This window comes from Falco naumanni, chromosome 8 (assembly GCF_017639655.2).
Source record: "Falco naumanni isolate bFalNau1 chromosome 8, bFalNau1.pat, whole genome shotgun sequence".
Classification (NCBI taxonomy): domain Eukaryota; kingdom Metazoa; phylum Chordata; class Aves; order Falconiformes; family Falconidae; genus Falco; species Falco naumanni.
In genome coordinates this window covers 27789492-27803817 of record NC_054061.1, presented here as the reverse complement: position 1 = coordinate 27803817, position 14326 = coordinate 27789492, and the positions used below count along the sequence as shown (strand labels likewise).

At 36.2% G+C, this 14326-nt stretch overlaps 1 protein-coding gene across 1 annotated transcript in view; it reads right to left on the bottom strand.

The window, feature by feature from the left end:
• LRP1B (LDL receptor related protein 1B) overlaps window positions 1–14326 on the bottom strand; it is a 380905-nt gene that overhangs the window by 219186 nt on the left and 147393 nt on the right. Inside the window, exons 25-26 of the mRNA XM_040604928.1 lie at window positions 3467–3598; window positions 2013–2240 (exon numbers count right to left, since the gene is read on the bottom strand). Of these exons, the coding sequence (XP_040460862.1) occupies window positions 2013–2240; window positions 3467–3598 (360 nt within the window). The remainder of the gene's footprint in view (window positions 1–2012; window positions 2241–3466; window positions 3599–14326) is intronic.

The window sequence follows — 14326 nt, the reverse complement described above, 5'->3', positions numbered from 1 at the left end:
TAGAGAATGCAACAAAGGCCACTGAATTCAGAGCCTTGACCCACTTTAAACTGATCCCCTGCCTTTTTGGTTGTGGGTTTTTTTTTTTGTTGTTGTTTGTTTGTTTGTTGGAGGAACTAGAAAACAAGCATTTCATACTTTTAAAAAGATTAAACTATGACTTTGGCATCTTTGTGACATTAACATAAGACTTCATCCTGCAAGAATCCCACTAGTATGTGCTTACAAAGCTTCTTATGCTCTCATAAGAAGTATAAAAATACAACTGTAAGTAAATGAGATCATTTTCACATAGTAAGTAGTCTTTAGAATGTTTTGATGTGCCAGAACATGGTAAATTTGCATATTTTATATATAATGAGTTACATCTGGCACAGAAAAAAAGAACAACCCAGAAAACCTCCAGCACAGAAGCTACCACAATAAAAAGAATGCTGATAAACAGAAACACTTACACATAGTACGTTTCTTTAAGTTTCATTAAGTTGACAAGTTTTGTGATTTTTCAATATATATTTTATATAGTAAACAATGTTTTTTGGAATACTACCATTTAAAAACACAAGAACTCTTCCTCTTCTGGGCACCTCAATGATGTAAAGACTAACTCTAAGAGGCATTCTGAACTTTGCTTTCATTACTGGTACTGAAAAAAATCTCCAATTATTAATAAAGTTGTCTCTGAGATAGCAGGTGAAAAACCCAAGATACTTACACAAAATAAATAGGTTCATCAATCCACACAGCCAAGAATTAATATTGCCACATTTGTCCAATGATTTCCCAAAATATGCTAATTCAGAAAAAAATTCTTCTGGAGTGACACCAGGGGCAGAACTTTATTTGGGGAAATCATAAAAAAATTAATCAAAAAACTACAGAGGTCTCTTTGGTTTTTTTTTATTTGTTCTCAAAATCAGAAAAGGTCTGATCTTGCAGAAATGATTTTTTTCTTTTCATCTCTTCCCCTTCAAACACATATTTAACAGTTGAGGAACCAGAGTTTACAGAATTTGCCTTGAGATAATTGCTATCAGAACAGTTTTCTATGTTCAAGCAGATAGTTATATTACAAAATAGAAGAACATTGTGTGGTGCTAGGAGAGGAACTGATAGTGGTTGGACATGAACAAACAAACAAACCCCAGCACTAGGCAAAGAAAAAAAACGGTATCACTTTAATACTGAAGCTACTGCCATAGGGTTGAAGCAATCATGAACAGACTTTACAATCCATTAGGTTTCTGTACTCAAAGTACAAAGCAAAAGTGCCGGAACAATGGAAGTGTTAACTACAGAAAAAAAACAAGCCAGCTATGATTTTCCATTTGCAATATTTTAGGATTCCTTGTATCGCTGTAAGCAATCTACCTGTAAGGAAAAAGCTCAGTAAAAAGGAAAACCCGAAATGTACTGTTATAAGTAACTGAAGCAGCACTGACGGAACAAAAGTTTACAGGATTGAAAGACACAGACTCAAGACCACTTCCTCACAGCATTCAAGTACTGCAAACCGCCTGATGGCAATCAGTTTGAACAAGACACATGCTGGAAGAAGACAACAGGTAAATCCATAACACCAGTATTACCAAAATTACAGAGCTACCATACCATGTGTTTCATGAATGGTGCCAAAGCTGAAAGATCTACATAAACTGGAAAGAAAAAAATAACTCTGATGCAGCTAATTTCTTCGGTAGGTCAGCACTATGTCAGGATACTGTTTTTTTTCTGCTTTTCATTTTATTACTTCTGCCTTCCCCAGAAGACATTATTTCCATTGTTTACAATATTTCCAATCTCATATAAAAGCAATGTTAAAATAACACCACAATTAATTTAAATAAAAATGAATTGTGAATCAATAAAATGAAGTGGAAAATTATGCTTTCTTATTGTTAGATCAATTACCCAATACCAGTGGAAGGTACACTCAACAAGAACTTTGGTACATATTTTAGCATGCTTATAACTACAATTAATTATTATTACTTCAATGTTATGGTATTTACCTCTTGAAATAATGGTTTCTAAGCCAGTGCCATTAATGAAGGCACGCTTGATGGTCTGTGTTTTCACATCAGTCCAGTATAAGCGCTCCTCCGCAGCATCAAAATCGATGACTGTCACATCATCAATGTCAGGAACAGTGAAGGCTGTGATGAAGTTGAAGTATGGGTTTTCTATGTCCACCCCTCTTATTTCTGAATGCCTTGCATAAAGAAGAAACTTCTTCCTTTCTGTTAGAAAAAAGAAAACATCACTCCTCATCCTCTGCACAACATCGCTAACAGAAGTTCAAGTCATTCATTTAAGATCACTTTACAAATGTGTAAATAAAGTTTACATGAGTGATTTAATATCCAGAAATCCTGCAGCTTAGTGACAATTGAGAAATAAACTATGCCAGAAAGCACAAAAACGTCACAGGAAAAATGTATTAATTCTGGATGCTGGACATGATGTTACTGCAACCTAAAGCCGTCTGGTCTCATGAATGTGTAAGAGAGAATGTTAAAAATGCTATTTTAAAATTTTTACTCCACTTATCCCAATCACAAAAATATGGTTTCATTTGCCAACATATCCTGACAGATAATAAAATTTGGTATCTCAGGGCAACAGAGTATCACCGTAACAGAGAAGTTTCCCAAAAAAATGAAACTCAGTAGGAATTCCACAATGTACATGTAAGCAGTGAAAGGCAAACAGATGGAAAAAAAAAACCAAAAAAACAAACATTGATTGTTTTAATTTAGACATTCCCTAATGAAAAAGGGTAATACATTAAAGGCAAAACAGACTTCTGTTTTTCTAATCTCAACAATCTAAATTATTGGAGCAAATGTCTGCTCCAAACAGTTAAGGTAACTTTCTTCACCGCAATACCCTTGATACAATGAAGTATTTTTCTGTATTTCCTAAACATTATTAATGCACACTGAAAAGAATACTATAGTACAAGGTTTAACTGATAAAAGACACAATTATTTGACATTTAAACAGCTTTTATAACTTAAAAGTCTTTACTGCAATTCTTTATAAAACTCCCCTGCAAGGCTGCATGTCTAATATTTACTCTTAGTTTCATTTTTAAGGATTAAGAAAATGAAGACTACTTTAGAAGAACAGGTAGAGATTTAAACATGAAGCACATTTCTGTCATTCAGCTTACCTGACTCCATTTTTTGGTGACACACTTTACAGTATACATCTTTCTGTTTTGTAGAGATAACTTTTACTAACATATACACAAGGAACAGGAAAAAATGGCTATGGTATTAAACATCAAAGCTACACACACCTCATATATTAGAGTGAGTTATCAATTCTCAAAAAGTAGATATCGCTTTAAAATATACCATCAAAATGTACTGTAAAGATTGTTTTTAAGATTGTGTTTTAATTTGTCCAGTTCAAAATTCTAAAATAAATACAATTGTCAGACTTTCGGAGGAAAACTTACCGTAACATGTTTTCTTGTCTAAAGACAGTTTCATCAGATGTGGACAGGCACATGCCGCACTTCTGTTGTGATTTATCAGACACATGTGAGAACATGGACCTCTGCCCTCATTAGCAGCACATGGATTGGAAGCTAAAATTGAATAATGAAATACACAAAATATAAGAACACTTTTTGGGACTAATGTTTGTCAAACTAGCATAAGCTACACTGGTGAGAAAGGGGTGAAAATTCTGTTTGAATACAAAGCTGGCCTCATTGATTAAGCTTTTACTCGAATCAACTCTTCTAGGTTAATATTCAAATCTCGTCCAAGCATATAATGGTGTATTTGTTTGTTTGGTTTTTTTTAAACATGGAAAGTATTTTACACTCCTAATCAGGACACATGGGATAAAAAAAAAAAAAATATATATATTAACATGATGAGGACCTGAACAGCAAATTTCATTTTGTGAAGAGCCAAATCTTAGATTATGCAATGAATTTTGGCAATGTCAATGTCTCCTCTCAATTTGATCTACCTACTGGAATCTTACTTGGAAATCTAACATGCAATAATAATTTGAAAAAAAAACAAAAAACACACCAAAGTATTTCTACTTTCCTCAGAGAAAAACCTCTCTTAAGTGCAGACTTTTTCAAGTATCTTCCTATAGTTCACTGATTGCACAAGATGTGCTAAAATTGCTTTAAAGAGCACAAAAAAGCTGACCGGAGAAGACTTCTTAGTATTACAAAACCTAGAAGTTATTCTTATTATTTTCATCACTTATTATACACACACAGTTCCAGAGCACTCCTGAAGAGACATTCCAAGCATAAAAAGAAAGTAATGTTGATTTTTCCGTTTACTGAAGGAACCTTAGAAAATTAACTATGATGAAAAGGGAAGTGGGAATGACTGAGTCATAAAGACAAACTTATAATTAACAAAATCAATTAGTTTAGAATATATTCCTCCAACGCTGTACTAGCCTGCAATATAAGTAATTAGATAAGTAGACAAATCTGATGTATGAATTTCTTTGCAAAATAAATTTAGCTCAGACTCAAGCACTATAATTTGAAGACACACTTCATTGCACCATTTCTATTTCATCAGCTCATGCTTCCTTAATTTTTTCTACCAACTCCTAAAACCTTTAACTACTTACTTGTCTGACCAGTGCTACAGGAAGAACGAAACTTTCAAAACCCTGGATAAATAGATTAATGAAATCCAGCATCTTCCATCATTCTATTTAAAAATTACAGAGTTTTACAGTTTTCTGTAAAATGATCTAATTTGCCCCTTTCAAACACTGGCAGGCAGCACTGGAGGCCACTCAGCACCCTACCTGCCTTTGCAATGTCTCCTGTTATCCCAAGGTTTATTAAAAAGAAGCATCCCATTTCCATTCTGTCAGCTTTTCTAAACCTCTGACAGAAAGTCAGCTGGCCAATAAGGTTAAAAATATTTATTCTTGGTTAATGACTTAGTATCTTCTTTGACTGCTAATGGACTGTAAATACCTTATTATTTTTACTCAATGACTATATTTGATTCTGCTTTTCCCCAAATTACAATAGATAAATATTTATTAAACATCTTTACTTTTCTTGTATCTGGGGTAAGTAACAATGTGCAAAAATCTGGGGTGCTTTCTTTTAGTAAGTTCACAACTTTGTGTGGCTGACAAAAAATATGAAGCTGAGGAAAACAGACTAAGTTAAGAAGGTTCCAGGAGCCCTGCTAGATAAGAATCAATCATTAATGGACTGTTAGTATGAATAAATAAAAGTCATCTATCCCTATGAACTACACATAAAAAATGAAACATAATGTCATATTTTGACAATACTGTGAAGGAGATAATTTAGGTTGTAAGGGATCTGTGGAGATCATCTAATGATTCAACCTCTTGAATTTTTTGGCATTCTTAACACTGCTGCTGCGAGATTTAAAATTTAGTCATATGTTTTGTAAAACAGCATCTCCTTTAATTTATTTGCCAATACAAAGCAGTAATTTCAGTGGAACCTGAACCTCTTTATATGCATACAACTGCCTGTGGTGAGGATCTACTTAGGGCCTAAGAATAATCATCCCCATATTGTTTTTCTGTGCAAGTAGTGCATTGCATTCTTCTGTACAAAAGTTGCTATTTGAGCATGGAATTCAAACAAAAGAACATACAGAAGAGAAAATAAAAGGCATGCTGGTTAATGATCATGTTAAAGAAAGGGTCATGATTAAAGTACGCTACAAGCACCAACAAAGAGGAGACAGTACAATTTATGTGCTGTCTGTCCACATCACAATTCACTTATCATGGAATACAAAATTAGTGGAAGAATAAGTGTTACAAAGCAGATGTATTTGTTTCCATGTGCTTGTGCAACTGGAGGAGTAAACTACCATAATCTAAAAATTACTTAAACCAGCACATAGGTATATATTCCTTTCATATTCATACTGCTTTCATCGAATAGGTATGCTATTGCTTTGACTCAAAAGTTTGGCTATTATTTCCTTGTGCTAGCTCTAACACTTGCTTCTATTTCTATTGTGAATAACCACATAACCATTCCTTATTCACCTTCCCCATGCCAGTTACGATTTCAACAACTGCCATCATACAGAAGCCTATCTATAAGCTGCATTTCAAGAAGCACAAGCTTACCTGTCCTCATACAAAAACTTTTCCCATACTCTCAACGGGCCTGTTAAGCTTTCTCACTATCTTTTATATAATCTGTATACAGTATTCAAGATATGGGAGTGATGTGGATATATATATAGCATTACAGTTCACTATCTGTGGTACTTTATTCTCTTCCTAATCATTTCCACCCATCTATTTTCCTTTTTATCATGGCAACCCACAGAACTGGTATTTTCACCAGCTGGCCAGCCTTTTGCATTATTTGACTGATTGCCACTGCTGATTGCTTGTCAATCTATTTCTTTTACAGTCCTGTACACAGACACACATATGTCACTCTTTGTCATCATATTTCTTCTTGACTGCTCTCTAAAACATTATGTAAACCAAATGTTTATTTTTCTTGACCAGTAACTCGGAAAAAAACACCTCAGACATTCAATCACCAGTTGACAAATGAGCAGTTACTCTGACAACCTCTGAATATCCATTCACTAGGGACCAACTTATCCTCCATATTAAATTCGTATTGAACCTGTATCTTCTTCACATCCGATTTTAGCTAGGCAAAATTTTAATCTCATACTTTAATGGTGCATGATATCATTCAAATTCTGCTTACACTTTCAAATATATGCACTACAGTTACATCAAAAGGATACTTTTAAATTGCTGACAATCTATTCCCACTCATATTTAAAACCAGTTATAGATCTAATTCTTTGCTCACCATTAATGCTTTCTGTAGTATTGCTTTTCATAGGGCCAAAGATCCTTCTGCTGTACTCAGTCAAGTTAAATCTTTACACTGCCCGATTATATCCAACTCTTTTAGCATTAATAATTTGCACTTGCAAGTTAGGACTGATCAGACAATGCATTAGTTCTAAAGTAAGTATTTATTTCCTATATTCACTATTTCAGTTTTTAATCATTCACTTGAAGAATTAGTCAGCATACCATCTAACAAAAAATTTATATTCACCTTTAAAACAAAATAACCAAGAATATTATCTCAAAGTTGGCACAGTTCTTCATGATACTCTTTTGCGTATGGTATTGTTACCAAAATCTCGGAATGAGGAACTTATCGACACCAATGTGATGTAGATAAGCAGACACTTCTTTATTGACGGCCGGGTGCGTGAGTGAGTCCTCTCACGATCAACGCACGCCAGGTCTCAAAATCAAACACCATATATAATACTTATCATACATATTCATTAAGTATTCATGCATAATCATAACATTTCCCAGAAATCATTAACATATTCTCCTCCCATATCCGATTCTGCGCAATAAAGCTTAGAAAGATCCAGAAATGGGTCTGGGGTACGATTTGGGTAGGTGGTATATGAGTCGGTGGTCGCGATCTCCCCCTGCCAGAATTACCTTTTACTAAAGTTCACGGTTTCTTGGCAGGTAACTACAAGCTGTTCCAGTCGACTCTCCCCAGTTCCCATTAATCCTACATTCTGACATCTCAATATACTTTCTATATACAGAAGACTAGTTAGATACAAAGAAACCTTTCAAACCCTAAATTATTACTTAAGCTTCAACAATGATTCCAACCCATTCTTCTGGCCTTAGTACAAAATGTACAAAGGGTCTCACAACTACTTTTACTAAATAATCATAACTTTCTTCAACATATATTTTTATCCTCCTATATTTCTATTCTATAAAATAACTCTATAAAATCAGATAATCAAACCAATAAAATCAATTGATCTCAACTCTTTAACAAATCGACAACAGTATGATATCTTTATGGTAATCTGAATTAATTTATTTAATGAATCTCTGATTCCCATGGCACCCCCACTGTACAGTTTGAGATAAAAGGGTGCTGCAAAATAAACAGTGAAATATGTAATTAATTATATAAGTCCATAACTAATAAATGAGTGCCTGGAATGATAGACCTTAAAAAAGCATACTGACATACTAGGCAGGTAAGAAACGCAGGTGTAAAGGAGTAACAAATGTGGTAACGCTAGAGTATTGCCAAGTGGAAAGACCAAAGGCAATAGTACTTTTAAGAGCAGGTATACTATGCCTTATCAGAAACTTTCTAAAAAATCAGAAATTTCCTGTTAAAGTACATAATAAAAAAGCAGTGGCAAAGGATTAAATTAGATCCAAGTGTGAAAAGAAACACAAGAGTTACATGACAGTGACTAAGAAATAAAATGCCTGATAGAATTCAATATATGTATAGTAATATACCAAGAAAAAAACAATCTCAAGTTACATACATGAGAACGGGCACTGAAATAGCATCTATATCTGCAAGATCCTTTTCTGAAGCAACAGATTTATCCTTATGAAATGGCTGTCCAATACCCCTCTTACTACAAGAGCTAGGACACAGTGAACAGAATTATCAGGTATTAGGACCAAAACAGACAAGACAAGGTCCTCCCTCACACAGTGCATAGTTATGCACCACAGCCATCTGTCCAAAAAGCTGTAGACATCAAGTTTGTGTAAGTTCAAAAGTCAACTAGAAAAGGTCATGCAAGAAGAATCAAAGGCTTTAAAGCCTTTGACTCACAAAGACACCATTTTAGGTTCAAAAATCACCGAGTTAAAGGTTACTGGAAGTTGACAGGCTGTAGGGGAGGAGCATGGCTGTTATCTCCCCCCAGGTCCATAGTTTCCTGTAGCCACTGATCAGTCATTGTCAAAGACAGACTGCTGAGTTAAGACAAAGGCAGAAGACACTGCTTGTATATTAAAAAAAACCAAAACAAAACAAAACAAAACACCACGCTGAACAACAGAACTTTCATAAAGCACAGAGGAATCAATTTTAAAGTTCAGAAAAATTTATATATTTTGCTTGATTTGTAATCCTTATGCCAATCTTGCTGCTGGTTTTGAAGTAAAAAGAACATACACAAGAAGGCTGTAATAAAATCTCACACTAATAGAATGTTTAACCCCTGCCCACCCCCACCCCCCAATAAAATAGCCAGAGCTTCATTCATGTGCATCTTAAGATACATTTCTGTAAAACAGCTGGCAATCCAGGCCTCAACAGCACACTGTAACAAAGCAGTGCTATGAAGTTAAATGTTTTGCATGTTTTAATTACAAAAGAGTTCAGTGGTACCAACATACTTTATATTCAACAGTTATTCTACTGCTGGTCCTGATATTTAGTCTAAAAACACAAAATCTGCAAAAAGAAAAATAATGCCATGGCCATGGTGGGGTTTTTGTTTTGTTTTGGTTTGGTTTTTTATTCAAATACTCTTGAGAAATGCAAAAACCTGGGGAATGTGTGAGAAATTCACAGCTTTCTAGCTGTTTTCAAGCTGTGATCACTCCAATGCACTATATTTACTCATCTCATCGCTATCCTCAGTATTACAACTCATGGTACAAGTGCAACTGCTTGTGCCTAATAGAAGCCCTTGTTCTTTGCAGAAAGTGGATTTTTTAAATATAATAAATTTAAATATAAATAATTTAAATATAAATAAATAAATATTCTTCCTAGAAAACCTGTTTGCTATGCTGATAGCATTCCTGACACATAGCTTTGATTCCTTGAAGATGAATAGGTCTCAAGCTCACGTTCCCAAGATGTGACATCATTCTGCATTAGATCATGAAACCTTCCACAATCCCCTGTGGTTTACTGACAGATGAACCTATCGTCTGTACAAAGTACCTCACTACAGCATCACTACCTTAAATTATCATCTGTCCTAGATTAAACTGAAATAGTGTTTCTTTAGGCTACAGGAATTTATTTAGCACTGCTCTACCTTATTTAAATCAAATTAAGTTGCATGATAGATTTTAAAAGCTAATAAGCTTTCACCTACATAGGTGACCCAGATGTATACCTATGGAACTGTGACTACAAAATGTTTGTCCTTCAGTACTATATATATACACTGCCATTTTGCAATGTAAATCTACTGTTTATTTTATTTTGGGATTCTAAAATCAAGACATAATCACATAGTGTCACCATTTTTCTCTAGTTCCAATAAAGCTATGTACTGGAGATTTGTAGAAAGAAATTGGTTCCATCGAAAGAGAACAATTTAGCGCAAACCCAGAAGGTCAATCATAAATCAGAATCTGGTGTTTACTACATCATAAAATAAAAGCTGCAATTACACAACTTCATATTTGAACTTCTTGATTTTGGCAAATAGCAACTTAAAACTCTTCTACAGCTTATACCTTGCCTTGAGGCCAAGGTATCTGTGACTCTAGAATACTGACTGATGTTTCCCTAGGCTATAGTCTCTCTCTAAAGACATTGTCTGGCCCCAGTCCAAACAGAAAACAGTTGTTTTATTCTGACAGCAAGAAATGGTTAATGCTGCTGTGAAAACACCACTTACAGAACACTTCCTCAAATACCAAAGTTCAAGAAGTGGCTAATTATTAAAAAAACCACAAAAAAACAACAAAACCCATTGCTTGAAAGGGATGTGCAGAGATGCATATTTACTCCACCAATATTTTAAAACCCTAAGCATACATACTCTTTTGCCCAGAAGACAGGCAGCTTTGTTAGAACTATACCCCAGTCTAAAAATTAAATTCTTCTAAGAGGTTTATTTTAAAAAGCAATAAATCCCAAGGAACTTGACATCCACTGAAAACTAGTAACATTCTTCTTTAAAGTAAGTTCATTATTATTTTAAAATTAAATAATCACAAAAATGTATCCTGACAGCATATGTCACATATCGCAAGGTGGATTACAAGTTGTTCACTGTGAGTCCTTATCACAATTGTCATCATGCATGAATACAACTCACAAACAGTAAGTTGTATTCACTGCTCGCCCTGTTTCAGTGCACACTATTAGCATTCTTCAAATCTTTTGACTACCAGTGTGCAGGGAGAATTTTACTTGCTGGTAGTCATTTACATTAGAGCTATATCCATAGTCTTCTATGTGTAACTAATGCAGAACTGGGTTCCAAGACATTTACAAAGCCATACAAAACTGTGAGGATTTAATGTTTTCAAAGAAAGATTGCTCAGAACCTACTAACATAAAAGTCTGAATAGCTTACTGAGCAATACAAACCCTGTGTGAGAAGACAAACAAAGTATCATTTCTCAATATTTAAAAACCTCAAGTATACATGATAGGAATTTTTAAGTAGTTTCTATTACCATCAGCTTTTTGGCAGAAGAGGTGAAATTTATCTGGAGATCACGGAACATTCTATAACTAATTGGTGGTTATCCTCCAGTGGTACTTTTTACTTTCCTACATATACATACAAATTAAGTCACTATCTTTTGTTATATCTCACAATAAAAACACATATTCAGATCTTCTTTCAGAATTGGTGTTTTGCAGGGCATATCCCAAGAGCTTCTAGAGCTAGAAGCTATAGCTGTATACGGCCCAGATGTGTTCTTGTCCTGGTTTCGGCTGGGATAAATAAATTGTCTTCCTAGTAGCTGGCATAGCGCACTCCATACAAACTCTCACCACATGGGTAGCGTGCGCCTGACTTCATCTGGGTCTTTGGATAACTGCTTGTCTTCCAGGCCATCATAAATCACCTCCAGCATGGCTAATTCCCTCAGGTACTGAACACCTTTCTCCATGGTGACCGACTTGGCTGGGTGACATATAACATCTTCTGTGAAGGGATACCTTTCCTTCATGCCTGACAGGAGCTGCCTCCAGAGGCTGTGGACTTGTGGCCCTTTTCCAATTGCTTAGTCAATGTCCCCTTCCATAGAAAGCGATCCCTGCTGTTTGGCTACTAGGCCCGTTATTTCAATACTGGATCAGCCAGGTGACAATGTGCTCACCTGGACTATGGCTGAAATGTTTTCCCATATCTCATAGCTCACTCAGGGATAGGGATCGTGTGGTTACTGCATCGTTTATGAGTTCTTCCTCTTCCTCCTCCTCAAGCAGCGGCTGCCTCTTTTCCTCCTCCTCGTGATGGCCCTGTTTTAGAGTAGTCTGCCTTGTCCAGTTCTTCCTCCTGCTCCATCTTTGAAGCTCCTTCACCCCTTACTAAACAAGCTGAATTCTGCTTCCCAGATTTGTTCTTGAGTATAGGGGTGACTGATACTAGCACGGGCTGGTTCTCTGGGTCAGTTGCAGTGCCTGTTGTTTTGTCTCCAGACCCAGAGACCTCCTTTTCCCCTTGAGAGTAGTGAATAGTGCTGAACGTGGCTTGGCAGGTGTGGGCCAGGCCACAGCACATTGTGGTGACTTGTGTCTCTCTCAAATTGCCGGGGTGACAGCATGCTTTTTCCAAATATTTCACTAGTTTTTCAGGATTCTGTTCCAAAATGCTGGAGGTGACCACTGTCCTAGGCACTTGTCCTTACTATCCCACACATCCTGCCAGTTGTAACTGTCCAGCCCTGGGGCAAATTTCTGGGTAGTGTTCTTCAATAGTTGTTTAGGGTTAAACAAGACCTGAAATGCACTCAGGAGATACAGCAATAGGAACATGATGGTTTGAACATCCTGAGGATATTCTAAATTCTCAAGAGTTATTTTAATTAGACTGGAGGAAAGGGGAAGATGGAATTAGATAATCACCCTTTATTCTATACCATTTACATCATACCCAGGTTCCACACCTCTCGATACATCCCAATTACAACCTTTCCTGTCATTTGATATATAAGTATAGATATCATTCCCTTAGTCAATGGCCATTATCTGTTGAGTTCATTTAGTCCATGACTTTGGGTTCTACCTGTTGTAGCAGTCCTTCAGGGTAGGAGAGATGGTATGTGGTGTTGAATTGTTACATGCTGAAGCCAGTTCTGGTTCTATCACCACTGTGCTTGTCCAGTTCTATCATCGCTGCACGAATCATTGGCTGTTCTCACTCAGAATCAAAGCCCTTTTGAGGCATACATCAGACTTCCCCATCCTCCCACATTACCCACCAAGTGCATCCAGGTCCCTGATCAAAAGCAATCCTGCAAATGGGTCTGCCTTTGCCTGAGGAAGGAATGACCCAGATTCCTTTTCTGCAGCATATTTTTCATGTGCACTACAGGGACTTTATCACCTTCTAAAGTACGTTAAAGTTTTGATCGGGCAGGGCCGATTGGCAGATCCCCAAGGAGCTGACCTGGGTTTTACCAAAAAGGACTGCCATGGTTTTAACCTGGTGCTAAACACCACACAGTCACTTGTTCGCTCCCCCTCTCCCACTGAGATGTGGGAGACAACTGGGAAAGAAAGTAAAATTCACGGGTTCAGATAAAGACATTTTAATAGGACAGAAAAAGAAGGGAGAATAATAATAACCATGACAATATTGAGAAACAAATTAGTATATATGAAACGAGTGATGCAAAATGCAATTGCTTACCACCCACTGACTGATACTGATGCCCAGCCAGTTCCTGAGCAGCAGCCCCTCGCCAGCTTTCCCCCTAGTTTATATACTGAGCATGACCATCACATGGTAAGGAATATTCCTTTGGCCAGTTGGGGTCAGCGGTCCTGGCCGTGTCTCCTCCCAGTTTCCCATAGCCCTGCAGCCTCCTCACAGGTGGGGTGGGGTGAGAAGCTGAAAAATCCTTGACTTGGTGTAAGTATTGCTCGGCAACACCTAAGACATCAGTGTGTTATCAACATTATTCTCATCCTACATCCAAAACACAGCACTGTACCAGCTACTAGGAAGAAAATTAATTCTATCCCAGCCAAAACCAGGACAGTCCTAAAACAACTGAACTTCATTTACTGTTAGCAAATGCACCTGGTATTACCTCAATCACATCTGATTATAACATTGAACTCAAAACTATAAAGGGGAAAATGTTCACATACGTTTTCATAGGTGAAGTACATATACACATACATGTATATGTTTGACTACATATTCACATATTAACTATGTGTTAATATAGATGTGACATCTATAAAGTATGTATTATTCACATCCTAAATAATCTGTATACTTCAGCCTATTTACACTAAATAACCTACAATAAATCAAAGACAGGTGATGGAGAATTAGAGATGGAAAAATTACTAAGGAAGAATGAATAGCTTATAGGAGATAGGAGACAGTAAGACCTCTGCAGAAGAGTTACTGGAGTAAACTTAAATTTATGTATAAACAACAGGAGGGCAACTCACTTCATTCACTGATCACGACTTGTTCTGTTCTGGATGATCTGGTTTGTTGCCCACAAATAACCCATGAGTTACTGATATAAAAATATA